Consider the following 26,808-nt stretch of genomic DNA (forward strand, 5'->3'; position numbering starts at 1 on the left):
GGGGTGTGGCTGATCACCATCCTCTGGACAAGTGCATGACTGAGATCTAACCAATCAGAAAATGCCACTCCCGGGGCCTGCCCCATGGTCAAGTAGTTGAAGTTCCACATGCTCAGTTTCTGCAGCCTGGGTTCACAGGTTAGGATCCCAGCTGTGAACCTACTCTGCTCATCAGCCACATTGTGGAGGCATCCCACATACAAAAAATAAAGGAAGATTGGCAGAGATGTTAGCTCAGGGCTAATCTTCCTCAAGTGAAAAAAGGAGAGGATTGGCAATGAACGTGAGCTCAGGGCAAATCTTCCTCACAAAAAAAAAAAAAAAAAAAGAAAGAAAAAGAAAATGCCATTCCCCTTTCCTTTGGGGATAGGTACATGACCTAAATCTATGGTTCTCAAGATAGTGGTCTCAGGACCTCTTTGCACCCTTGAAAATTATTGAGGACTCCAAAGAGCTTTTGTTTATATAGATTAAATCTATCTATATTTACTATATTAAAAATTTGTTTAATATAAAAATATACATATTCTATTAGCTATCAGCATGATGATATCATTACACATCATGTAGCCTCTGGAAAATTTCATTTTATCTAATGAGAAAATGAGAGTGGAAAGACAAATAATGCCTTAGTATTAGTATGGAAATATTTTTGACTTTGAAGAACCTCTGAAAGGGTCTTGGGGTCTCCAGGTTTTCCAAAACTGACTCGAAAACTACTCACCTAAATTATGGCCTAGAGAAGCCAATACCATCTTTGCTGCAATGTAGGAAGAGCCAATGTGAAAAGTCAACAAAGAAGAAAGCATAGCTGAAAGATGGCATCTTGATGACAGTTTCAGATCTTGAATCTAGCCATATCTTGAAGCTATACACATATCTAGACTTCCTAGCTGCATGAGCCAATGAATTCCTTTTGGCTCATACTAGGATCAGTCATTTGCGACCAAAAATGTTCTCATACATCTGAATTTCCAGCTGGGAACTCAGAGGAAGAGACTAAAGGTGGGAAAAATACAAGGGACCAGTGCACAAAATAATTATTCAAGCAGCAATCTGGGCAGCAGAAATGTAATATCAAAAGTGCAAGGAAAAGTTCGACTTTATTTTAATAAACCTGGCAGACATTGAAAAACATTGTCGTAGTTGTTCCCAAATGAGTTTCATCAAACTCCATGAGCAATTGAGGTAGTTCAACTACACTTCACTAAAAGATAACAAGGGCATCAGAACTGAAAGCAAAACGTCAATTTCATTAGTAGGTATGAAGAAATTTATCTCATCAGACTGGAAAATTCTAATTTAGAAAACTATTTCTGAGGGAAAAGAATTTAGGCTACTTAGGTCAAATATTAAAAATTTACCCAGTATTCTCTATTCTATAGATCTGTATTTCTCTAAGAGTATGTCTAACTTCTAAATCCTAGCTTTAACCTTTGAACCTTCTTTTCTGATAGGCTGAATTTCTAATTTATGTTTTCATGGAAATACACAGTAATGTAATCTATCACTGCTGTACTGGATTGAATAGTGTCCCCTCAAATTTCACATCCATCCAGAACTTCAGGATATGACCTTATTTGGCAATAGAGTCTTTGTATATACGTAATTAGTTAAGATTGGGTCGTATTGGATTATGGTGAGCCCTAAATCGAATGACTGGTATCCTTATAAGAAGGCCAAGTGAAGATACACACAGGGAAAAAAGACATGTGAAGACAGAGACAAAGATTAGAGTGATGCAGCTACAAACCAAGAAAGGCCAGGGATTGCTGGCAGCCACCAGAAGCTAGAAAGAGGAAATGAAGAATTCTTCCCTAGAGCCTTCAGAGGGAGCACGGCTTTACCGACACCTTGATTTCAGACTTCTAACTTCCATAATCATGAGAAAACAAATTTCTGTTGTTTGAAGCCATCCAGTTTGTGGTATTTAGTTACAGCAGCCCTAGAAACTAATACACTCCCTAATTCAGCCAGTCTAAAATTCATCTTGACTAGAAGCTTCCTTTTAGGGAAAGAAACTTGGTTAAAATCAACCAGAGTTACACCTTGCACCCACTTTTTGTGTGTGTGCTCATATGCATAACAAAATTTACCACTTTAACCATTTTAAAGTGTACAATTCAGTGACATTAATTGTATTCAAAATGTTGCTGCACCCATTTTTAATCGACTCAGTTTTAGTTTTGGCCATTAGCCAATCAGGAAAGTCAAGAGTGGAATAAGTCTTAGAGGAGGAATAATCCATTACCAAACTCATTCTTGCTCATCTAGTGCTAATGAGGAGTCTGACCCCAGAAGAGTCTACTAAACGTTTACCTTATTTGCATTGAAGTTGTGGTTAACCACGGGAAAACTAAAGTACCAAGAGGGCTGTGTATATACACCACTACTGGAAAAAACTCAACTTTCATTCATTCAGTAATTCACTTCTACTGATAAAGTTTCATCTTCATAACAAAAATCATTATTTTATGTTAATTTTCAGTTAATATAAACTCCTTTAGTTTTCATTATTAAAACTTTTAAAAATGGAGAGAATAAATCCCTGGACACTTACAATTCTTTACATACAAACTTTCAACTTCTTTACTTCTGGTTCTTCCCCTCCCCCACATGTTTCCTGAGACATTTGTCAATATTTGGAAACGCTACTCTCTACCTTTCAGAAAATTTTCTTTAACATTTGATTTCAGGATGAATTTTGAAGAAATGTTACACTGTAACAAGAGTAAAAGAGCACATGCATACTCCAATAGTCATTCAATAACCAGCAGTAAAAGAAAAGAAGATCACACTAGATAGTAAGGTCCCTGGGTTCTTCCTCTGTAAATTTTGTTACACCTTGCTAAATTTGGCAGAGAGGAATTCACATGAGAAAAATTGTTGGAAGATAAGTATCTATTTTAATTGTCCTGCTTAGTTCCATTTGTATTACTTTTTTTTTTTAGTCATTTTAGTAGTTCAGCAAACCTCCAACCTTAATTCATACTCACCCTTCCCAATTAAATTTTAATGAATTTCACCATTACTGCTTTTATAGATGCAGATAGTCCCTCATCTTCTATTTAGTCGTGAAACAAAACTGCCCGTTTCTTTCCATGAATACTTATAGAATAGGATTCTAAGTCGAAAGTGTGCTTATTTACTCTACTACTTAAAGAGTGCTTATTTAGTCTACTACTGTATTTAAAGGACAAAGAAAAAGGCCCAAACTTGTTTAAGATTACTGGACCTATTAGTGAGTAGTTTTAGAATTTCTCTAAAACTTCAAGATATTTTCTAATCATTTCAAATCAGAGGGCGCTATAAATAAAGATAGGTTAGAAAGTTAACAGTGTAACCAACTAGGCTTTGGCCACCAGGCTCCAGGGTGATAGATTATTATAGGAGGTGGGTCCATGATCTGGCTTCAATTTTTAATCCACTGTCAAAAATACTAGCAATACACATACTCAAAAGAAATTTTACTAATTTATTTTACCCCACCTCAATCCACTAATCATCTCCTTTATACTCCCATTATTTAAAATACATAACAACGTGAATCTTCAGAGGATAAGTCCATGTTCCAATTGGAACAACAAAAAACTTATAACCATCAAATCGACTGAGATTTTAGTTGTGTACCAATGTCGATTATACATTTTTTTGACACTTTTCATTTTTATACTTCCCAGGTTTTAACATGGGTGAAAACAGAAGGAAAAAATATATACATTTACATCTATGTGTATACAGTTTTTATTCAGAAGTTGAAAGGGCTAGAAAGAAGGGAACTAAGAAATCGATGTGGAACAGCCACAGGTGATTAATAACATTTTATGAAAAACAAAATAAGCGGCATACAAAGCTATCTTTACGGTAATCTCCTATCCACATCTACTGAAATGAAACTCAATTGCCGTGACCGTGGTTCAGGTGGGAGAAACACGTTCTTCTCATTCCTTAAGATCGGCATTTTTCATCTAAAAGCAGAGACCGTGGCGATGAAGCGTAAGGCCACAAAATCACGGGACAGCGGGAAAAAGAGAAATCATATTTCTCCACTCAAGACGCTGTGCCGCAGCCTCCCAGCTTCTCTTGTGAAGACGGTCAGGTAGGTACAGACTTGGAGAAGGGATCCCGAAGCACCGGAGGGGCGGAAACCCTCCGGCAGGGCGAGCCGACCGAGGAAACAATCGGGAAGACGAAGCCGGACAGGATGCCTCCTTCTTCGCCCACGGCGGCCTCGCTGTCACAGCACCCGCGCTGCTGCCACCCACACAGCTTTCTAAGCTACCTCCAGTTCCCATGGCACCTGCAGGGGGTCGGCCGGCCGCTCCTGAAAGCTGCGAGGAGAGGCTACGTACGCTGAGCCCTCCTCTCGTCCCCTCGGAGAGCGGCTCGCCGGCCTCGAGAGCCGGCCCAAGGCGCCGACGACCGACGAGGAGCCCGGCTCGGCAGGGGATTGCTTCTGTCTGGGCCTGGCGGAGGCTGCGTTCGGGTCTCGCGCGCGCCCGTTCCCCGTTCTCTCGGCCAATCGGACGCTACTCGCGCGCCCAGCAGTGTTCTTCGGCCCTCCTCGGGCTGGGCGGGCTCCTCCGCGCTGCCCGTACTCCGCAACCGAGCTCGCACTCCTCTCACTCTCCACGAGTTCCACGCCTCGCGGAGTGGCTCCGCCCCTTCCTGAGCCCGCCCCCGCAGCCGCCGGAACGTGTGCTCTCCTTTCCCCGCAGGCTCCTGCCGTCTAGCCGTCCTGGGTCCCCTGCTCCGCAGAGCAGCCGCGTCTCTCCAGCCTCCCTCAGCCGCCCCCGCGCGCTCTCCTGGTGCGGCCTCCGCGTCCACTCCTCGCAGCTCTCTGCCTCCGACCGGGACTCGGGGTCGCGCGCCCTGACTCCACCTCCTCCCGCGGACTCGCGCACTCCCGGCCCGGCCTCTCCCGGCTCAGGCCTCCGAGCGCCCGGCCGCCCGCCCCCCTGTCCCGCTCGCCTCCCGCTCCCCGGGCGCTCTCGCGCTCTCCGAGGCGAGCGCGCTCCCGGCCCGCGCGCTCCGGGCTCCGGCTTCTCCCGGCTCTTGTCAGTGCGGTGACTGCGCTGGGAAACATGGCGACCGAGGGAATGATCCTCACTAACCACGACCATCAAATCCGCGTCGGAGTCCTCACAGGTAACTGGGGAAGGAGATCCGGGACCGCCGCGGCCGCTGTCGCCGACTTACCTCAGGCTTCTCGCCTGTGGTGACCCTTCTCTGCGGCCCCGGGAGGAGGGAAGGCTGAGGAGGGGACGGGGGAGGGCGTTTTACAACCGCCGAAAGCTGCTGGAGGTTGGGGTGTTCCCGCGGAGACCCCGGGAGCTGGGTCCGGCTCCGTGGGATGTCAGGCCCCGGTGCCTTCGTAGCCGAAGTCTCTGGACCCCGGGGACCGAGGGGCCGGTGCGGCTGGCGCTGCGGGGCTCCTGCTGCCGGCGCAGGCGGCGGGATCCCGGCTCCGCAGTCTGAAGCCCTCGGCGGCCCGCGCGCTTCCTCGGCTGGTGCCCGTCCGAGAGGTGGAATCCCACTCCCCCCCGCGCCGCCCTAGCTGTGCTTGGCCCGGGCATTGCCCGGACTCGACGCAGGTGTCCATCCGGCGAAACTCTGCTCCGCTCCCGGCTGCTTCTCGCGAGCCAGGCATCCCCTTAGCCGCCCATGGGACACCCCTCGTCTCCCCCGGGAGGTGGGGGATCGGCTTGCACCCGGACCTCGGAAAGTGCATTCCACCTTCCCCAGCAAAGGGCCCTCTGCCTGCATCTTCCTTTCCTTAGAGTGACAGGCTGCAGCCTGCTGCCAGGGATCCAGCCTATTGGACTTGAGAGGGAAGGATTCCCCCACTCGGGCTCCTCTGTCCCCCTCCCTTCTGGGAACCCCCCTCCGGATGGTCCCGAGGCTTGCGAGGAGCGCACTTTCCCGGGTCTCGTTTCCCTCCCTCGCGGAAGCCGTGTGTGCTCTGCATGTCTGATTCCGTTGCGTTGCATTTGTGTAATATTCCTCAGTTTGGCGATAGGCAGTTGCTGCAGGGCATGACTTCCGAGATGAATATTAAGCCGATTTGTAGGGGTCTCTGCTGTGGTTCTGTACTTGGCAACGTTTATGTGTAATTGAGTAGCGAGGAAAGGGTTAAAGAACTATATTTGGCATCTGAGGGCTTAGTTCGGAGTGAAGGAAATCCAAGTTACTGATGTGATTTCGGAAAAAGAAGCGAGGTAGACGGGAATCCTCGTGTCTCCCCCCACCACTTCTGTTTAATTTTTTTCCCCTTTTCAAATTGATGGGTTGAGACGGCGCTCGAGAAGGGACTAAATTGAATGAGACTTGCTTTTATTAGGTAGAAAAAAATCTCTGTAGGTAGTTACTGAGTGCAAAGCTTAATTTGGCTGCCGAATTATATGAAAAGGAGTTATCCGGGGAGATACCGCTTCCTCTTTTAAGTAAACGGGTTGCCTTTCCCTGGTAGTCTTTCCAGATGTTAATGGTGATTTATTGAATTTTGCTAATCCACAGACCCTGGGGTACAGAAACTAGTCTAAACCAGTTGCAGGGAAGGGAACCCCCAAATCAGAAGATGCTCTGTTCTCTTCTTTTGGTGCTGAAACTGTCTTGTGCGAAGATTCAGTTATATCTCAGAATTCTTAGAGTTGGCATTGCTGATTTTAAAGAATCTAATCGGGGGATGTAAAAGTGTATACCCCATATCAGCCATCGACTTGCACTTGAAATTGTAGCCGTGGTTTGAAAATTAGTAGAGTAGTAAGAGTGAAGCTTAATGAAAGCCAAAGTATGTCAGCTGTGCATGGAAATGAAAGGTCATAGATGTTTTAAAGTTAAATCATAAGAGTTTTTTTTTTTGTTTATTTAAGCTTTCCCTAATAGTTTTATGTAGTGAATTATCTTATCTGGGTCAAATAGATAGGTGTTCTACAGAATGCTTTGAAAGATGCAGCCCTTATCTGTATCCGTACAGTCGGATAGTGATAACAAGGATTATGCAAACAGCTACAGAAACAATGTATGTAATTATTGTGTTAAAACTAAGTAAATACTCGTGTTTGGGGGCTAAATGTAAAAGCAATTCCATATTCAGCTGGATTAGGAGTAAATGTGGTTATCTGAAGAGAGAATTTAGTACATTTACCAGAAATTAAAGAAACTGGCATTTTTAAGGCAAGTTCAAAGTCACTGGCAACCTTATAAATGAATATGCTGTTGAGGATGAGACTCTTGAGCAGAATAAAAACGTAAAGCAAAGGCCTTGAAAAGCTGAGGTGGGATCGATAAGTGGCAGAGGCAAAATGTCAAGGTGAGAGGATAACTTTGGCAGTGAAATTAAAGATAATCTGGAGAAGCTGTCTCATGAGAATGAGGCACAGTAGTTTAGGAGTAAGTCTAGGGTAAGGAATAAGAATGTAGCTGAAGGAATGAAAAGGAAGTTGCAAGTTTGGGAGAAGTGGTAACAGAGGACAATAGGATTTGATGATAAAATGGATATGTAAACTTGGAAATAAGTAAGGTTTTTTTCTTGAAAAGTTATTGATACAAATATTGTCTACTATGGTGGAGGCTGGAAAGGGGGAAGAATCAGAGGAAGGGGCACCAGCCTGCAGTCTGCAAATAGTGGATTTTATTACAGATAGCTAATATTTGTGGTCTTGACAGTCCATGTAATTTTGCGCCAAAAAAAACCCCCTACAAAAATGAAACTGTGTGTGCAGTTTTGTCTTGTAGAAGAACTTCAAGTGCTGCAGTTTTATTATGTAAAATTATTCTTTACTGAATTTAAGTGCTATGATTTCATACTTAAGAAAATTGAGTTGAGGCCACACTTAAAACTGATTTTATGAGTTATAATTTGTGCCTCTCTTAAAGGTGTTGGGCTTGTTTTATAAAATATCCTTGTGTGCTTCATAATAGTGATTTTAAGTATTTTATCTAAATCTCTTTTATAGAGGTGGTGGAAAGTGTTGTCTACCCATGCACACATTTTACAGTCTTTGACTTCTTTTTGACATTTTTGATTATTTGTTGAAAGATAATATTTATACTTTGAAACTTTTCATCTTCTGTATGTTTTTGTAATCCTTATCTCAGCTATGAATTTGGCAAATATGGTATTCAGTCTATGGAGACTTCTTATCAAGTGAATTAACTATTAGAATTTTGAACAAATAATGGTAGAAAGGAAAATATTTAGTAATGGCATTTCTTTTTTTGCTTGACTATCTTGAATCATTTAAGACGTGGAAATCAGATTATGATAATTAATGTAACATGGATATTTTAGTTATACTAATTTTTTATCAGGAAAATTGGAAACAGTTATGTATATAAAAATAGTTTATCATGGAAACATGTTATGTTGAACATTATTGTCCATCTCTAAGAACAATATCTTTATTAGTAACTGTCTTACGTTGATTTGCCAGAAATGAAGGTTATATGGTTTTTGGTGACCTAAGATCTAGTTTTTAATATATCTTTTTCTAATGTTCTCTACTTCTATTGCTATTTATAACAGAAACTAAAAATAATGTGATGATTAATAACACAAGGCAAACAAGTATCTGCTGCTTTGAAACTAGAAACAAGATGTGGGGCAGATGTAGGATTTTTTTTCTTTGATAGCCTTAGTAGTAGTTACACTTGTAGTCACTCTTCACAATTACATAGCAGTCTCACTATATTTCAGAGGTGTCAGTTTTCACCTACTTTTTTCCATTTCTAAAGAAGCTGTTTATTTAGCGAGCACACTAGTTCTACCACTATAAAAGCTCCACAGAAATATCGGGAAAATAATGAATACATGTATGTATGTAATATAGAATAAGATAGATTTTGTTTCATTGGCTATTTGATATCATATTAATTTTCCACTGTTAATGTTTGGTACCAAAGCACTTAGCTACCTGTTATCTGTTATCTTATCTGTTACCTAAATTTTCACTAACAGGGGCCCGCCAGGTGGTTCAGCGGTTAAGTTGGCACCTTCCGCTTTGGTGGCCTTGGGGTCTGCCGGTTCGGATCCCGGGTGCGGACATGGCACCACTCATCAAGCCATGCTGTGGTAGGCATCCCACATATAAAAAAGGTAGAGGAAGATGGGCACGGATGTTAGCTCAAGGCCAGTCTTCCTCAGCAAAAAGAGGAGGATTGGCAGATGTTAGCTCAGGGCTGATCTTCCTCAAAAAAAAAAAAAAGTTTTTTCACTAACAGTGGGATGGATGAGAAAAAGATGCAAATTTTTAGGAAAGGGCATTTTCAAATCATATTTCTGCTCTGGTAATATACATTTTTATTGCACTAAGTTGTAAATTTGTAACCAGCAAGAGATAGTAGAACAAATATAAAACTAGATAGTAGAGATAAAAGACTAATTGTAAACTAGAACATCAAACTATTAGTTACTAATGTAGGGAATATTTGTCATTCATAATATTAAATAACGAAGTTCTAAGGCAAGGAGATGATAATCATATAACTCTGGAATTGTTGAAGCATTTATTTTTTCGTTCCTCAAGCTTATTCTCATACATTATAACTGTCAACATTATTTTCTGAAAAGCCCCCTTATTGATAAGGATATATAAATATATCTTTATTTTGAGAATAGATGTTGTCATTAAGCAGGCAAATCACTATTGCAAACAAAACTAAATCCTACCACGTGGAATTGTCTGTTCTGGCAAACATACCGATATTGATCTACATGACGTTAGAAAGAAACCTATTCCTCAAACTAGGTCATTCTTTCATGAATTTTTGGTCGGAAGCAATATATTAGAGAATTAAATGTTTAGTTAAAGTAGGAAATCAATAAATTTCTAATGAATACACTTAATACTATCATCACTGGCCAAAGACTTCATAGACTATTCATACATAGGTTGTTATAAATTGAGTTTTAACTATATTAAAAACACACATGACTATTTGACTAACTGAGGTATATGGTAGAGAATCAGCAGTATGTTATTGGGGAAGTAATGATGAATAAGAGTCTGTTTTTACTGTTATAGGTGATTCCTGGTTAAATTGAATAAGGTGCTTTTTTGAAACAGTGAGTAAAATAGATAAAATCTATACTTTGCTCCTGTAAATAGGATTGAAGAACAATGAAGCATATTTGGAGTTTGAGATGTTAAGAAAAGAGATCATAAAAAAGAAAGTAATAAAACCACAGGGATTTCTTCCTTCACACCTGGGCAGAGAAGATAAATACCAAGGAAGGAAAAAAGATTATTTAACCTGCTTAAAAGTAATTGAGACTGTAATTAATATGAATAGCATGCAATCTTACTTAATTTTTGAGCAACCTCCCCAGAAGCCAATGTCTAATAAAGTATTGTCATGTAACAGTTCTGTCCAGGTTGTTTAATGAGTTCATAAGCAAATTTAGTTAATTTTAACTAAGTAGCACTTCTTAAATTTTGTAACTAGAATAAACAATTTTAACAACTTTTACAGTAGTTTTGCCACTAAGTGTTCATTTTGAAAGAATGGAATTAAATTTACCATGCTTTAAAAAAATTTACTAATTTGAAAAATAAAAGAGCAAGGAAATGACGCCTGGTGAAGGGAGCGTTATGCAATTTGTGCCCTGCTTCTCAAATTGGGGCAGATGACATTGTGTCAAGGGATACCCTAAGGATTCTAAGCCTTAGAATCTAAGCTGTGGGAACAAAATTGAAGTATCAATTTTACTTGAGAGTATGTAATTTAAACCACTTTAATATTAAGATAAGTGTAAGTAAATTAGGCTCAGAGTGTAGAATTTGCATAAACTTTTAAGATAAAATCACAAACTTCAAAGAAATTTCAAGTGAACCCATTATATAACTAGATTTCATCATTCTTTTCTGTTATTGGTACTTTGGTGAAAAAAATTTAAGGAACACTGGGTCATAGAAAGAACACTGTGGGCTGGCCTGGTGGCACAGTGGTTGAGTTTGCATATTCTGCTTCGGCAGCCTGGGGTTTGCTGGATCAGATACCAGGTGAGGACCTGCGCACTGCTTGGCAAGCCATTCTGTGGCAGGAGTCCCACATATAAAGTAGAGGAAGATGGGCATGGATGTTAGCCCAGGGCAGTCTTCCTCAGCAAAAAGAGGAGGATTGGTGGCAGATGTTAGCTCAGGGCCAGTAGTTCTCAAAAAAAAAAAAAGAAAGAAAGAACACTAGAAGACCCATTTTCTAGTGCTAGTCTAGCCATAAAGTTCTGTAACCTTGAGCAATATTGTTTAACTCTTTTTCTCTCTCACCTTTTCTCACCACTAACATGAAGGAATCATTCTCTAATATCACTTAAGTTCTCATTGCAATGTATGTTTCTGTCCTTCAGCATCTTGACTAGATAGAAAGAGAAACATATCAGGCTTAGTTAATTTTTTTGTCTTTATAATGGGAATGATTATGGGGGAGGGGTAGATTATGCATAAAAAATGCAAGAGAATGAGAAATGGAAGAAAAGATAAACATTTTAGAGATTAGGTCCTGTCAGTATAAACTAAAGGAAAAATAGTCACTTTTTTTTTTTAAAGAAATTTTTGGCGTTAAGCCTCATTCTGTTACCAGTAGTTTCAGTCTTACACTTAGTTTCAGACTCAGCTCAAGCCTCACTTCCTCAACAAATTCTTTCCTAGGAATTATTCTCTACCATGATATCTTTCTTTGTTTTCCTACAGTGTTTATAGATATTGTCTATACCCTGTAATCATATCCATTTGAGAGGCTGCAAGGTGTAGTTTTAAAAAGAAAAGGACTTCGGAGTCAAGCAGACTTGAACTTCAGAGCCTTATTTGCTCTTTATTTTGGGAAGTCATTTCACCTCTCTGAATTTCAGTTTCTTTCTCAAAAATGAAGGTGGCAATACTTTCTTCACAGAGTTGAAAGAAGTGAGATAATGTATGTGAAAATGCCTACTATGTATGTCTAACTTGGAGTATGTTAGTCAATCTTTACCTCCTTTCCTTTCCATATGTTGTTTTGGAACAGTTTGCTAACAGCTCCACGTATAAACATCCTATCCAAAGTAGATTTTAAAGTTCTTGAAACAGGTGATCCTGTTCTTCTTTTGTGCCCTGTGTCATCACACCTGTTAATGAAGTCATTGCATAGAAGATGTTTATTAAAAAGAATTGGGTGGCACATTTATATAGTAGCTTAGGAAGCAGCTACCCAGAAACATTTAGGTAAACCAGAATTTCACTATTATTATTAAAAAGATAGTTCAGGGTAGATAGAGTGGCGTTTAGTATTTCTCTGTATATTTATTATTGGTAATAGGATAATATTAATAATGTGTATTTGAGATATACTATCAAATTTACTGTATTGCTTCTTATTTGATGGGCATAGTCTGTATGAGGAGTATTTTAGAGTAATCTTTAAAAATGTCATCTTAAAAAATGGAAATTTGAAATTACGGGTAAAAGAAATTCTGAAAATGCTGTTATTTTGAAGGTTAATTCTGATGGGCAAAATAGCAAAATAGTGTAAAATAGGAATCAAAAGTTCTACTTTTTCTACCACTTTCAAGACACTTAACCACATTTTACCTCAGTTTCTTTAGCTTTGAATGCGGGTAATTCGCTTCTCTTCTAGAATTAATGTGAGGAACAAAAGAAATAATATATTCAATATTCAACACTTACTATGCTAACGTGAGGGATACACTAGTGAATGAGAGAGACATAAGTACTTAACCTCTTGGAGCTTATAGTTTAGTACTGTGTACACAATATTTAGTTAAGTTGTATATTGACAAATTTATGCTTCATTTCTGTTGCATTTCAAGGAATAAAATGCTTCTATGTTTTATTTTTGATGTAGATAACTTAAGTATAAGCACCAAAACTGTTTTCACATCAAGCCATTTTTGACACAAATTTTTAAACCATTTCACATTTCTTTTTTTCTAAGATAGAAGATATTGAATGTAATTTAATTATTTTTTCTTCAGTCAGATTTAAGTAATTATAGCTAACATTTTTTGGGCCTATATATAGGCATAAATATGTCCTATTTGTGTTAAGCACTTTGCACATGGTATTTAGTCCTTACATATTATTCCTCTTATACTGCCTGAGAAGTAGAGAGGTTAAATAACTTGCTCAGGATTACACTGGTGGCAGTGCCAGAATTCAAGCACAGGTCTGACTGTACTCTTAGCAATTATATTTCTGTATTCTATTCTGAATGTCTGTTGTTTTAGTATAGTTCTCTACTATATTTGCTTTTCTTTTTTTTATTGCAGTTTTTTTTTTTTTTGAGGAAGATTAGACCTGAGCTAACATCTGCTGCCAATCCTGCTCTTTTTGCTGAGGAAGACTGGCCCTGAGCTAACATCTGTGCCCATCTTCCTCTACTTTATATGTGGGACGCCTGCCACAGCATGGCTTGCCAATCAGTGCGTAGGTCCTCACCCGGGATCTGATCCGGTGAACCCTGGGCCAAGAAAGCAAAACATGTGAGCTTAACCACTGTACCACTGGGCTGGCCCCTGTATTTGCTTTTCTATTGTGACTTTACACACTTGCTCTTTCCCTTCCAATTTCTAATCTACTGTATCCTTGGGAAGCACATAAACAACCTTGCTAAGAATTATATATGATATCACAGACTTGAAGTGAGGTCTAAAGAATAAGTATTTTCATCCTTGGGTTTAGGGCATCAGAGGTTGAATGGGTATTACTACAAGACCCAAAGGGGTTTACTTGTTTCTTGATCTTGAGATTTCAAGATCATGGCTAATTGTGTCCTCCTGGTGCTGAAAATGTTAATAAAAATACAGACATGGGCTGGCCCATGGCGCAGCGGTTAAGTTCACAGGTTCTACTTCTCGGCGGCCCGGGGTTTGCCAGTTCGGATCCCGGGTGTGGATATGGCACCGCTTGGCCAAAAGCCATGCTGTGGTAGGCGTCCCGCGTATAAAGTAGAGGAAGATGGGCATGGATGTTAGCTCAGGGCTAGTCTTCCTTAAAAACAAGAGAAGAAAAAAAAATACAGAAGCTTGTGAAAGGAAGAGAGCAAATACAATCTGAGTGCTAAGTAGAAATGAAATGTTTCCTTTAATTCTCTATGTACTGTGAAGTTCTTTTTTAAAAAACATTAAGAAGACAGTGCCCTTGAAATGAATATTCTTTAAAGTCTAATTCAGGTTAAGAACTTTGGCTGTCTTGGAAACAAGAAATTGAATACAGTAAATACTGTTGTCAGAGATAAAAAAGATAAACCATTATAAAAATGTGGTCACTTTTCCCCTTTCAGTTGAGAGTCAATACTGAACATTTTGATTCTAATGCAAATTTAAAAAATTATGCTTTGATAAAATTAATATTCACACAATAGAAGTTACATTTGAATTTAGTTTCAAGTGGAAAACCTCCTAAATTCTTATGTTTTTAGTTTAAAAAACTTATTAGAGTATATTTGTACATTGTAAAAAAAAAAAAAAAGGTAACAATACAGAAAGGTAAAGTGTGAAAATAAGCCCCGCCACCTTATTTCCCCAGTCTCTATGATTTTTGTTTTTGTTTATTCTTCTATATGCAAGCATATATTTAAATATGCACATATGGAATCATACATTACATCAGAGTTTGGAAATTGACAGACCACTGGTCATAACTGACCAGTACACGTTTCATTAGACCCAAACTGTGTTGTTACAAGAAAATATGTTTCTAGGCCAGCCAGGGCTCAGTGGTTAAATTTGCATGCTCCCATGAGGCGGCCCAGGGTTTCGCCGGTTAGGATCCTGGGCACAGACACAGCACTGCTCGTCAGGCCACGTTGAGGCAGTATCCCACATGCCATAACTAGAATGACCTGCGACTAAGATATACAACTATGTACTGGGGGGATTTGAGGAGATAAAGCAGGAAAAAAAAAAAGATTGGCAACAGTTGTTAGCTCAGGTGCCAATCTTTAAAAAAAAAAAGAAAAGAAAATATGTTTCTAACATTAAAAAAAGATATATTTCATATCAGCCAATAGTTTTAGCTTTTTAAGATTCAGCAACACTGCAGCCTGTTTCTCACATGAGGATAGTTAGAATGGCTGTCCCCTTGAGATAGGGCGTGTGTTCTCTAGTTTCCCACACTTCCCACTTAACTTGTTTATGGTATCTGTCTGCCCCTGCAGGCATTTGAGTTTATGATCTTTAATCATACACAGTATTCTGCACCTCCCTCTCTCTCCAGCATATCTTGGACATCTTTTCATACTAGTGAAAATAATGTCAGTTAACCTTACTGAGAGCTTAACACATGTAAAATTCTTACCTAGAGCCTGTTATACAGCCTGCTATACTTCATTTAATCTTCATAATAGTATCACCATTTTACACACGAGGAAATTGTAACAGAGATAAAGTAATTTGCTCAAATTACTGCAATAAGAGGCCAAGCTGATAAAGGGGCCAGGCTGCGATTAAACCCATGTAGTCTTTTCCTCGAGTGTGAACTCTTAACCAGTACATTATACTCCTTGGCATGTAACAATTAGTTTATATAGATATACATCTTTCTTTTTCTTTTTTTTAAAGGTTGGCCCTGAGCTAACGTCTGTTGCCAATCTTTTTTTTTTTTTCTCTTCTTCTCCCCACAGCCCCCCAGTACATAGTTAGTTATTCTAGTTGTAGGCGGTTCTAGTTCTGCTGCCTCAGCAAGCCTTCATGAGTGGTGCTAGGTCCATACACAGGATCTGAACCGGTGAAACCCTGGGCTGCCGAAGTGGAGCTTGCAAACTCAACCACTCGGCCATGGGGCCAGCCCCACATCTTTCTTTTTAATAGCTCTATTATAGTCCGTCATAGGTTATGCTGTATATAATCAGTCTTCATTTGATAGACATTGAAGTTTCTAATTGTCACTGTGACAAATGTTGTAGATAATAACATTGTACATTTATCATTGCATATCTGTGAGTTTTTTTTAAATATAAGATTTATTACTATAAGTTGAATTTTTGGGTCAATGGTATATGAATTTTAAAATTTTGGTGGAAATTAAAAACTTGCCTTCTAAAAAGGATATAATGATTGTAATTAATATTTTTCACCTTCATTTGGTTATCTTTTTTCCTCTCTCTCTCTTTTTTTTCTTTGGTGAGGAAGATTGGTCCTGAGCTAACATCTGTTGCCAATCTTCCTCTTTTTGCTTGAGGAAGATTGTCTTGAGCTAACATCTGTGCCAATCTTCCTCTATTTTATGTGGGATGCCACCATAGCATGACTTGACAAATGGTGCTAGATCCATGCCTGGGATCTGAACCTGTGAACCCTGGGCCATGGAAGTGGAGCACGTCAACTTAACCACTATGCCACCAGGCTGGCCCCTGGTATTATCTTTTTAATCTTTATAAGTTCTTTTGAGCTATATCTCTTTCTTGAGTTATATATGTGAATTAGGACCTTTTTATTGCAAATGACAGATACCCTTCTGAAAATTAGTTTAAGTGAAAAGGGGAAGTTATTAACTTATGTAGCCACAGAGTATAGAGGAGGAACTGACTTTAGGGACTCAATCAGTACAATCATGGAATTAATGTAATCACAGAGTCTAGTCTCCATTTCAGTGGTTTGTTTGTTTCTCTGAGTATGTTGCAGGCTGACTTCCTTAAAGTAGCCAGAATTGGGGGGGAGGGGTAGATTATGAGATTATAAAAATAGATAATTTCAGTCTTTCCCCTTGCCAACTAGTGAGTCCAGAGGAAAGATTTTCTTTCTCATGGCATTTGTATATGAAATTCCATGATGCTCCTTCACCTAACTTGGCTCGCGTGTCCATCTTTGGGCCAATCATTTTGACTAGGAGTGTGAGGACTTTGGCCAGGTCTGTATCCACATGTCTGTCTTCGAAGTGGGACACTAAATAGGCAGCCTCACCAGAATCACATGGAGAGTGGAAAGGGAAGCCTTCACAAGAGAAGTTTCTGCCGTTAGAAGGGAAGAAGTATGCTGGGCAGACAACTCTTTTGTTAGAGGTTCCCTGAAGTCTTAATGTCTTTTTTCCCCTAAGAATATAGTTTATTACATCAGTCCCATATTCTCTTTCTCCTTCTTCTTCTGTGAAAATAGTCCTGTGGCAGTTAGTTCTAAATTAGAACTGGAGCAAGTTAAGATGTAAGAATTAATGGGTTAAGCTCAGGGCCATCTAATATCAACAGTGGTTAATTTATATATCAGGAGCACTCACAATGATTGCCTTCCACTTTTTCATACTCTACATAAGAATGGTTATCTAAGGACTTTTTAGAAGTAGTATACATGTAATAGAGAGTAAGGTTTTGCTAGCTTTTACGACAGCCTTTTTATGTTGCTTTATTTTAACTTTATGGTCAGCTATGCGTCTTTAGTCTTTTTTGCTACAAACGATCTCTCCCAGTGTTTTCTGAATTTTGTTCTACCAACAGTTCTCTGCAAGATGTTATAATAGGTATGATATGAACAGGTTTTTATGTGGTGAAATAAATTTGGAAAGTGCCATATAATATATCCCTCTTTTTGGAGGTTCACAGTATATTAAAGCATATTAGCATATTAAAGATGTGAGTAATATTGCAGTTGTGAGTCCTGTTGAACTTTATTTAGTGTAGTATTTCTACAACATTTTGAGAAAGAAACACTTTTTCAAGACACCCAGAGTTCTATTCAACACCTCTTTGGGAAATAGTAGTTTTTCCCCCTGCAAATGGTCTTTTGGAAGTCTGTGTAAGACATTTATATTTATTCTTTTAGCTTTTTTGCTGTAGAAATAATGGTTTCATGTAATAATCTCTACTGTGAAAATCCTTTTGTTCTGGATTCACGATTAAAATACTATATATTTTTTCCCCCAATCACTTACCACTTCTCTCTTTTTTCTTTTTTTCATATTAAAATATTGGCTGAATATATTATTATCCTATTCAGAAAATCTATGGTAGCAAAGACTAGAAAGACCAATCTTGATTCTGTTACTACTATTTGGGGAAAGAATATTGGATATTTGGATTTTTCTAGTAGTTTAATATTGTTATCTGTAAAAGGTAAAGTTGAGTAGATGCTTTCGAAAATCTTCAGCTCTAAAATCTTATTAATCCCCATATCGGGAACATACCTCATGTTTACCATTCTCTTATTGCTTGTATTCATGTTATCTATGCTCTATTACTGACAGCAAAATTACTGATCTCAAATACCTTCCTTACTTCTAACAGGAAAAATTGCTAGGAAAAGACACTGACATTCATACCAAGTGCAAATGGAAATAAATGTCTGTTACTTCCACTGCATAATATGTACAATTTTATTTCATTCAATATCACATGCTGTAGAGTGCTCAAATTGCAAAATGCTTAAGATTTAGAATAAAGATTACATGCATGTAAGTGTAACAACTCATTTATACCTTAAAGCTTACAAGAATAATAGTGATTTAGAAGTATTTGTGGTTTTATCTTTTTCTTTTTTAATTTAAATTGTAGTGATATCAGGGATCTGGAGAGCAAAACTTAGTGTTCCCCCTAAAAAGTTCTGATTATTTTGCCATTATATATTTAAAATAATGTATTTAAAATATTGTAAAAATAAGATATACTTTTAATGAACAATATTATGTTTTAGGCTCATACAGATACTCAGAAGAGTAGGTGGGCTCTGGATTAGACTGCCTGGGTTTATACTTAAGTGAAGTTACATTTTTTTTTTTAAGATTTTATTTTTCCTTTTTCTCCCCAAAGTCCCGTGGTACCCAGTTGTATATTTTTAGTTGTGGGTCCTTCTAGTTGTGGCATGTGGGACGCCGCCTCAGCGTGGCTTGGTGCTGTGTCCGTGCCCAGGATTTGAAGCAACGAAACCCTGGGCCGTCTAAGCGGAGTGCGCGAACTTAACCACTCGACCATGGGGCCGGCCCCTGAAGTTAAGTTTTTAAAGTTACTTTACTTGTCTAGACTGCAGTTTTCTCATCCGTAAAATGGAGACTAATACTAATGCCTGCCTTAGAATGTTGTGATAAATGAGAAAATAAATGTAAATGTTTAATGTGTGCCCACATAATAAGTACTCGTTAGATTTTTTTGTGTAGTATAATAAATTTGATAATTATCTTTATAAACATGGTAACAGAAAGCAACTAATACAACTTTTAGATATCTGACTCAGTCATGGTTTATTCCCATGCTGTTTTTCCACTGTTTTATCTTAGTTTAGAAGCATCATTAGTGATCATCACTGTACTGGGGTTCTGCTTGACCTAAATTCTTATTTTGTAGCTTAAATTTTGGGCTGTTAGAGTCAGAAGATGCTATTTATAGTGTAGAAACTAAGGACAAGAATTTAGGTTTTTGAGGTAGAGGTTGAGATCCGTGAAGAAAACTGCCTCTACATACATGTATGTGAGTATTATAGTTATGGAGTACTATAGTTATGAAAGTGGAAAAGTTTTAAATGTTATACAAATTGTGCAGTAATGCAGGGTGGTAAAGTGATAGCAAAATAAAACTGTTTACATAGATAATTGTTGATTTGTAGAAGAGAGATTTTTCCTTGGTAGATAAGGAAAATAGTAAACTCCAGGGACAAGGAGCCAAGGCTTGGACTTTATTGTGTTTGGGTTGAAGAAACAATGACTTGGGGCATAAAGCAAAGGAATATTACGTTTAAAAGGGGAGAGATACTTTATGAAATAATCAGATGCCAAAAGAAAATCTGTAGAATTTAGAGCATTGCCAAAGATAATTTTTGGTAGGAAACTTTCAGAATCATTGACTTAGGTTAATACTAGACTTGGATTTTCCGACTTTCTTCTGCACATGGGTCTTGTGAAGTGGTATTAATTTTAAATTGTCAATTATGCATCATAATGAAACATTCATTCCTTTCTGATTCTTACTGGAATTCAGAAGTGGGTATATCTAATAAATGAGAAACTCGAAATTGAGATTCCCCTAACCCCATAGTGGGAACTTGTAAGCAGTTAAATAGTTATGGATCTGATTTTATTACTTTGTTGTTTTACTGCCTGTGACTAATATATAAGTCTGACCATAGCTTGACTTGTTAACAAACAATACAACCCAGTTCAGTATTGTCTTAGTCTGTTTGGGTTGCTGTAATCAAGTACCATAGACTGAGTGGCTTATAAACCACGAAAATTTATTTCTTGCAGTGCTGGAGGCTGGGAAGTCCAAGATCAAGGTACCAGCAGATTTGATGTCCAGTGAGGGCCCACTTCCTGGTTCATAGACAGCTGCCATCTCTTTGTCTCCTCACATGGCTGAAGTGGGGACAGAACTCTCTGGGTCTCTTTTACGAGGATACTAATTCCATTCATTAGGGCGGATCCCTCACAACTTTATCAGCTCCTGAAGGCTCTGCCTCCAAACACCATCACGCTAGGGGAATAGGTTTCAACATATGAATTTTGGGAGCACACAAAGATGCAGTCTATAGCGAGTATGTACCATGTGATGTACTTTGCATTGTGGTAGGCTAAAGCTACTAAATATTTATAGTGTTGTCCTTTAAATATAAGGAGTTGGTTGTAAAGTAGGTTTATGTTTTAAGTCACTTATGTATTAAAACACTCGCCAAGTACTGTATGACAGGGTTTACCAAACTTTTTCTGTAAAGGGTCAAATAGTAAATGTTTTAGGCTTTGTGGGCTATATGATTTTTGTCGCATCTACTCAGCTCTGCCCTTGTAGCATGAAAGCAGCCATAGACAATGTGTGAATGAACAAGCATGACTGTGTTCTGATAAAACTTTATTTACAAAAACAGATGGTGTGCCAGAGTTGACCCAAGGATCATGGTTTGCCAATCCATGTTCCAAGACATGGTCTATGTTAGGAAAGTATAATTCCAAGTTACCTGTGTATGAATTGAATTTTATATTAGCTAAAATTTGCATTATAAACCACCACTTAATTTAGTGGTTTAAAACTACTATTTAATGTCTCTCACATTTCTATGAATTAACTCAGTGGTTCTGCTTTAGGTAGCATTGCTTGGGGTTCTGGTATAGCTACAGTCATCTGGAGGCTTGGCTCTGACTCTTGTCCAGGGCTTTAATTCTCCTACAAGTGGGTTTCTCCTCATGGCTGATTCATTAGCCTCATAGTGTGATGGCTGGGTTCCAAGAAGTATTTCAAGAGCAAGCATTGTGATAGGGAGGAAGCAAAAGCTGCCAGGCCAATTAAGGGTTAGGCCTGAAACTGGCACAGCTTCGTTTCTACCATTCTATTGGTCAGAATAATCACAGGCCCAGCCCAGAGTCATTGTGAGAAGAGACTGGGAGTACTAGGAAGTATGGTTAATTGGGAGTCATCAAAGTAACAGTCTGTCACAGGATTGTTTTGGTTGCAAGTGATAATTCAAATTGAACTAGCTTTACTAAAGGGGAAATTTGTTATAAGGATAATGGGGTGTCTATCTCACAAAACCTAAATATAAAATGAGGCCTTAGGAATGTTGGACCTGGGGTTTGAAGGACTGTTTCTCAGCTTTGCTTTATTCTGAAAGTAAGCTTCATTTTCTCTTACCACAAACCTGCCTTTTCCACAATGGGAAGAAGAGTGCCATTGATAGCTCCTGTATTGTTTATACCTCCCCCTTTCATTCAGAGAAGGACTATTTTATTTTTTTATTTTTAAAGATTTTCTTTTTCCTTTTTCTCCCCAAAGCCCCCGGTACATAGTTGTATGTTTTTTAGTTGTGGATCTTTTAAAGATTGACACCTGAGCTAATAACTGTTGCCCATCTTTTTATTTATTATTTTTAAAATTTTTCTTCTTTTTCTCCCGAAAGCCCCTCAGTACATAGTTGCATATTTTAGTTGTAGGTCATTCTAGTTGTGGCATGTGGGATGCCACCTCAGCGTGGCCTGATGAGCAGTGCCATGTCTGCGTCCAGGATCCGAACTGGCGAAACCCTGGGCCACCGAAGCGGAGTGCGTGAACTTAACCACTCGGCCACGGGGCCGGCCCCAGGACTGACTTTATATTTGCAGTTGTGTTTCTGAGATTTTTGAGGAAGAACTTTGTCCTAGACTAATCATCTGTGATCAGGGCATAGTGGTTATGTTGTACTAACCATGTGGACAGGAGCAGGGTCAGTTAACAGAAAAGCGATGCTGAATGTATAAACCCCAAGTTCACTTGCCTCCTCTCTGTCTATATATTGACATAAAATAATTTTTTCCCCATTACAGGCCCGATTTACTTCTTTCTTCACTTACCTACCTTTGGCTATTTCATTGTTCTACTAGAGAGTAGGCTAAAGTAAGGACTGGAATTAGTTGAGTATCTTGAATATTCATTGTAATCTCTTGCTTTGAGTAGAGGGCAGCAGCGTTTCATATCTACTATTTCACTTTGCCACCATTAACATAGAAGGTGATCTTACTGTGCTGTTACTCATTGATTTCCAGGATTGATTGGCTGATTTGGCTGGCTGAGTGGGTATATCCCTCTGGAAAGGACCCACTTGCATACACGAAAGGAAATAGCTATAATACAGAATGAAATAAGAGCTATAATAGAAGTACAAGCAACCTACTGTGGGTGCACAGAGGAAGGAACAATTCATTTTGGCTCAATGGTTGTAGGAAGGATGGTGCTTGGAAGAATGAATAACCCATCCTTAAAAAAGCAAGGAAAGGTAATCTGGCTGTCAGGTTTCTTGGCAGCTAAAGGCGCCACAATGTCTAGGCTAAAGTAGATGAGCTTAAACATAGGTATAGGGACTTCAGGATAAACAGCAGCATGCACTTACCTGATTTTAACTTCCTTCAGTTACACTTAGAAGAGCTAACTTAGTTTTGCTGCATTCAGGCCTTAGGTGACTTATATGATAGTTTGAAATTTGAGAATTCGATTTTTTAAATTAAGCAGTTTATCTTAAAGACTCAGATTTTTGGATATAGAAAGAATTTTAAGGATTATCTGTACTAAGCCACTTTAGCAGGTAAAGAAACTAAGACCCAGTTAAATGACTTATTTAAGGTTGCACATCTAAATGATAGAGTTGAAACTCAGGCCAGCTTATTCCTAGTCTTGGGTTTTTAAAAAAATTATACAGTGTATCCTCTGTAGTAAGATTTGTCCCTTGAATTACCTGCTATAACAGTTTTAAAATTTGAGTTGTAACACGCATGCAGTAAAATGCACAAATGTTAATTGTACAGCATGATGAATTTTTCATATGTATAGACCCTTGTAATTACAACCCAGATCAAGATGTAGAACATTTCCAGCACCCCAGAATCTTCCTTGATTCCTTTTACTAGTCAATATCTACTTCCTCTGGCACCCTCAAGGAATCACTATTTTCATTTTTATCTTCAAAGGTTAATTTTGCCTGTTCTTAAACTTTATATGAATGGAATGACTTCTGTCATTCATTGGTATGTCTATGATATTCATCCGTGTTGTTTTGTGTAGCAGTTGTTCATTCTTTTTATTACTATGTGGTATTCTATTGAGTGAGTGGATTGTTATTCTTCTGTTAATGGACATTTGAATTCCTTCTAGTTGTTGACTATTTGAATAAAGCTGTTATGAATATACTCATATATGTCTTTTGATGACTGTATTGTGTCATTTCTAGGTGTAGAATTGCTGGGTGGTTGTTTTCCAAAAAGGTTGTACCATTTTCTATCCCTACCAGCAATGGAAGAGAGTTTCAGTGTCTTTTGATGACTATATTGTCTCATTTCTAGGTGTAGAATTGCTGGGTGGTTGTTTTCCAAAAAGGTTGTACCATTTTCTATCCCTACCAGCAATGGAAGAGAGTTTTAGTTGCTCTGCATTCTTGTTAAAATTTGGTAATATTAGCCTTTTTAATTTTAGCCAGTCTTGTCAGTGTGTAGTGGCTTCTAATTTACATTTCCCAGATGAGTAATGAGTTGAGCACCTTTTAATATATTAGTTTTTTATTTATTTTTTAATGGGGCTGTCTTTGTCTTATGGATTTGTAGGAATTCTTTATAATTCTGAATATGAGAACTTTGTATTATGTGTATGGCAAATATCATCTCCCAGTCTGTGGCCATCTTTAAACTGTCTTGGTGTCTTTTAATAAATAAAAATTCTTATTATTAATGAAACTTAGTTTATTAAATTTTTTTTTTTGTGTGTGTGTGTCTTGTTTAGTAAATCTTTGCCTACTTGCAGGATCATGAAAATATTCTCCAAAATTTTCTTCTAGAAGCTTTATTGCTTTCTCTTTTACTTAAAGTTGTATGGTGCATTCCAGGTTAATTTGTGTGAGTGATGTAAGGTAGAGATCAAGAATTTTTTTAAACATATGGATATCCAGTTGATCCAGCACCATATTTTGAAAAAAACATCTTTTTCCCTTTGATATAAATCAGATGAATCTGTTTCTAGAGTTTATATTCTGTTCCACTGGTCTGTTTGTCTATGCTTGCACTAATATTACCCTGTCTTAATGACTTTAGCTTTACATACTAAGTCTTGGTATCTGGTAGTCTAAGTTTTCCAAATTTTTTTTCATTTTCAACTTTGTTTTTGGAGGGCAGCTATGCTGCATCGTTTGTATTGTCATATACTTTTAGAATCAGATTACAATAAAAACATTTTGTTGGTATTATGATTGAGATTGCATTGAAGCCGTAGAGCACTTTGAAGAGATTTGGCACCTTAAGAATATAGTCTTCCATTGTATGAACATAGATTCTTTCAGCAGTGTTTTATGGTGTTCATTGTGGAGGTGTTGCACATCTTTTGTTAGTTTTATGGTTAGGTATTTGATATTTTAAAAATGCTCTTGTAAATGGTATTGTTTATTTAAATTTCATTTTCCAGTTTCATATTAATACACAGAAATACAATTGATTTTGTATTTTCGTTTTATAAACAGCAACCTTGTTAAATTAGCTTATTTTTAATATTTAATAGTTTGTAGATTCTTTTCTATTTCCTATGTATACAACCATATCATCTGAGCATAATGATATTACTTATTCCTTTTCAGTCTTTATACTTTTTTCTTTGTATTTCCTTATTGCAATAGCATAGACTTCCAGAACAGTGTTTAATAGAAATAGTGATAGTCTTATTTATGAACTTAGGGGAAAAATGTTCAATATTTCACCATTAATTATTATGTTAGCTGTAGGTTTTTATAAGTACTCTTTACAGATTAAAGAATTTCCCATCTATTCCTAGTTTTCTGAGAATTTTGTAAATCATTAATGCCTGTTAAATTTTATCAAATGGTTTTTCTGTTTTTATTGAGTTAAATTGTATGGTTTGTGTCCTTAATTTTGTAATATGGTGAATTATACTGATTGATTTCAATGTTAAACTAATCTTGCACTCCTAGGATAAATCTCACATTGTCATGATGTATTGTATCACTGGATTCAATTTGTTAATATTTTGTTTAGGATCTTGCATCTATTCATGAGACAAATTAGCCTGTAATTTTCCTTTTTTGTAAAATTTTTGTCGGTTTTTGGTATCAAGGTTTGCTGGTGTCATAAACACTATTGGGAAGTCTTCTCTGTCTCTCCTTTTTATTCTCTGAAGGAGTTTGTGTTGGATTGGTACATTTCATTTGTATTAGAAAAGAGTGTTTATTCTGCACCTTGTTGATGTTGTGTGTCAAGGTCTGATCGGTTAATCACGTTCAAATCTTTTAATGATTTTTTTTTTTTTGTGAGGAAGATTGGTCCTGAGCTAACATCCATTGCCAATCTTCCTCTTTTTTGCTGAGGAGGATTAGCCCTGAGCTAACATCTGTGCACATCTTCCTCTATTTTGTATATGGGATGCTGCCACAGCATGGCTTGATGAGTGGTGTATAGGTCTGCGCCCAGGATCTGAACCCCGGGCTGCCAAAGTGAAGCGTGTGAACTTAACCACTATGCCACTAAGCCAGCCCCCTTTTTTTCTGTTTTTATCAGTTATGACAGAGGAATCTTAAAATCACCAACTCTGACTGTACATTTGTCTCTTTTTTCTTTCAGTTCTTTCAATGTTTCTGTTATGTATTCTGGACCTTTTATTAGGTGTATAAAAATTTAGGATTGTTATAATTTATGGTTGAACCATTATGTCGTTGTGAAACGTCCTTCTTTATCTTTATTAGTATTTTTTGCCTCCAAGTCTACTTTTAATACAGTCACTCTTTCTTTTCATCAGTATTTCTGTAGTTTTTTTTTCTTCCTTTTATTTTAACCCATCTATATTCTTATATTTAAGGTCTGTCTTTTGGAAATAGCGTATTATTGGGTCATGTTTGTTTGATCCAGTTTGACAGTCTTTGTGTTTTAGTTGGAATGTTTATTCTGTTTACGTTTAATGTAACTACTAATATAGTTGGATAGAAATCTGTCATCTCATTACTTCTTTTCTTTTCTTTTCGTTTCTTTTTGAGGAAGATTAGCCCTGAGCTAACTACTGCCAGTCCTCCTCTTTTTGCTGAGGAAGCCTGGCCCTGAGCTAGCATCCATGCCCATCTTCCTCTGCTTTATATGTGGGATGCCTACCACAGCATGGCCTGCCAAGCAGTGCCGTGTTTGCACCCAGGATCCGAACTGGTGAACCCTGGGCTGCTGAGAAGCGGAATGTGTGCACTTAACCACTGCGCCACCGGGCCGGCCCCTCGTTACGTCTTTTCTGTCTATGCCATCTATTCTTTATTTTTTTTATTCCTCCTTACCTGCCTCAGTTTTGATTTGTCAAGTCTTCTAATTTATACTAATTAGCTTTTCAGTCATACATTCTTCTATAAATTTTTTTAGTAAACCTAGAGATTTTAGTAAGCATCTGTGATTTATTAGTGTATCTAAA

The 26,808-nt window shown here is 38.1% G+C and overlaps 1 protein-coding gene across 28 annotated transcripts in view; it reads left to right on the forward strand.

Annotated features, from left to right (window-relative positions):
* Positions 1-4,516: 4,516 nt before the first annotated feature.
* GPHN (gephyrin) overlaps positions 4,517-26,808 on the forward strand; it is a 578,713-nt gene continuing 556,421 nt past the window's right edge. For 15 of the 28 annotated variants that reach the window (XM_014860909.3, XM_014860913.3, XM_070513810.1 and 12 more), the window contains exon 1: positions 4,517-5,148. In XM_014860909.3, the coding sequence (XP_014716395.1) occupies positions 5,085-5,148 (64 nt within the window). In that variant the 5' untranslated portion in view covers positions 4,517-5,084. The remainder of the gene's footprint in view (positions 5,149-26,808) is intronic. The other 13 variants (XM_070513800.1, XM_044773778.2, XM_070513803.1 and 10 more) reach the window with 1 other exon arrangement.

The sequence above is a fragment of the Equus asinus genome, chromosome 7 (assembly GCF_041296235.1).
Source record: "Equus asinus isolate D_3611 breed Donkey chromosome 7, EquAss-T2T_v2, whole genome shotgun sequence".
In the NCBI taxonomy this organism is placed as follows: domain Eukaryota; kingdom Metazoa; phylum Chordata; class Mammalia; order Perissodactyla; family Equidae; genus Equus; species Equus asinus.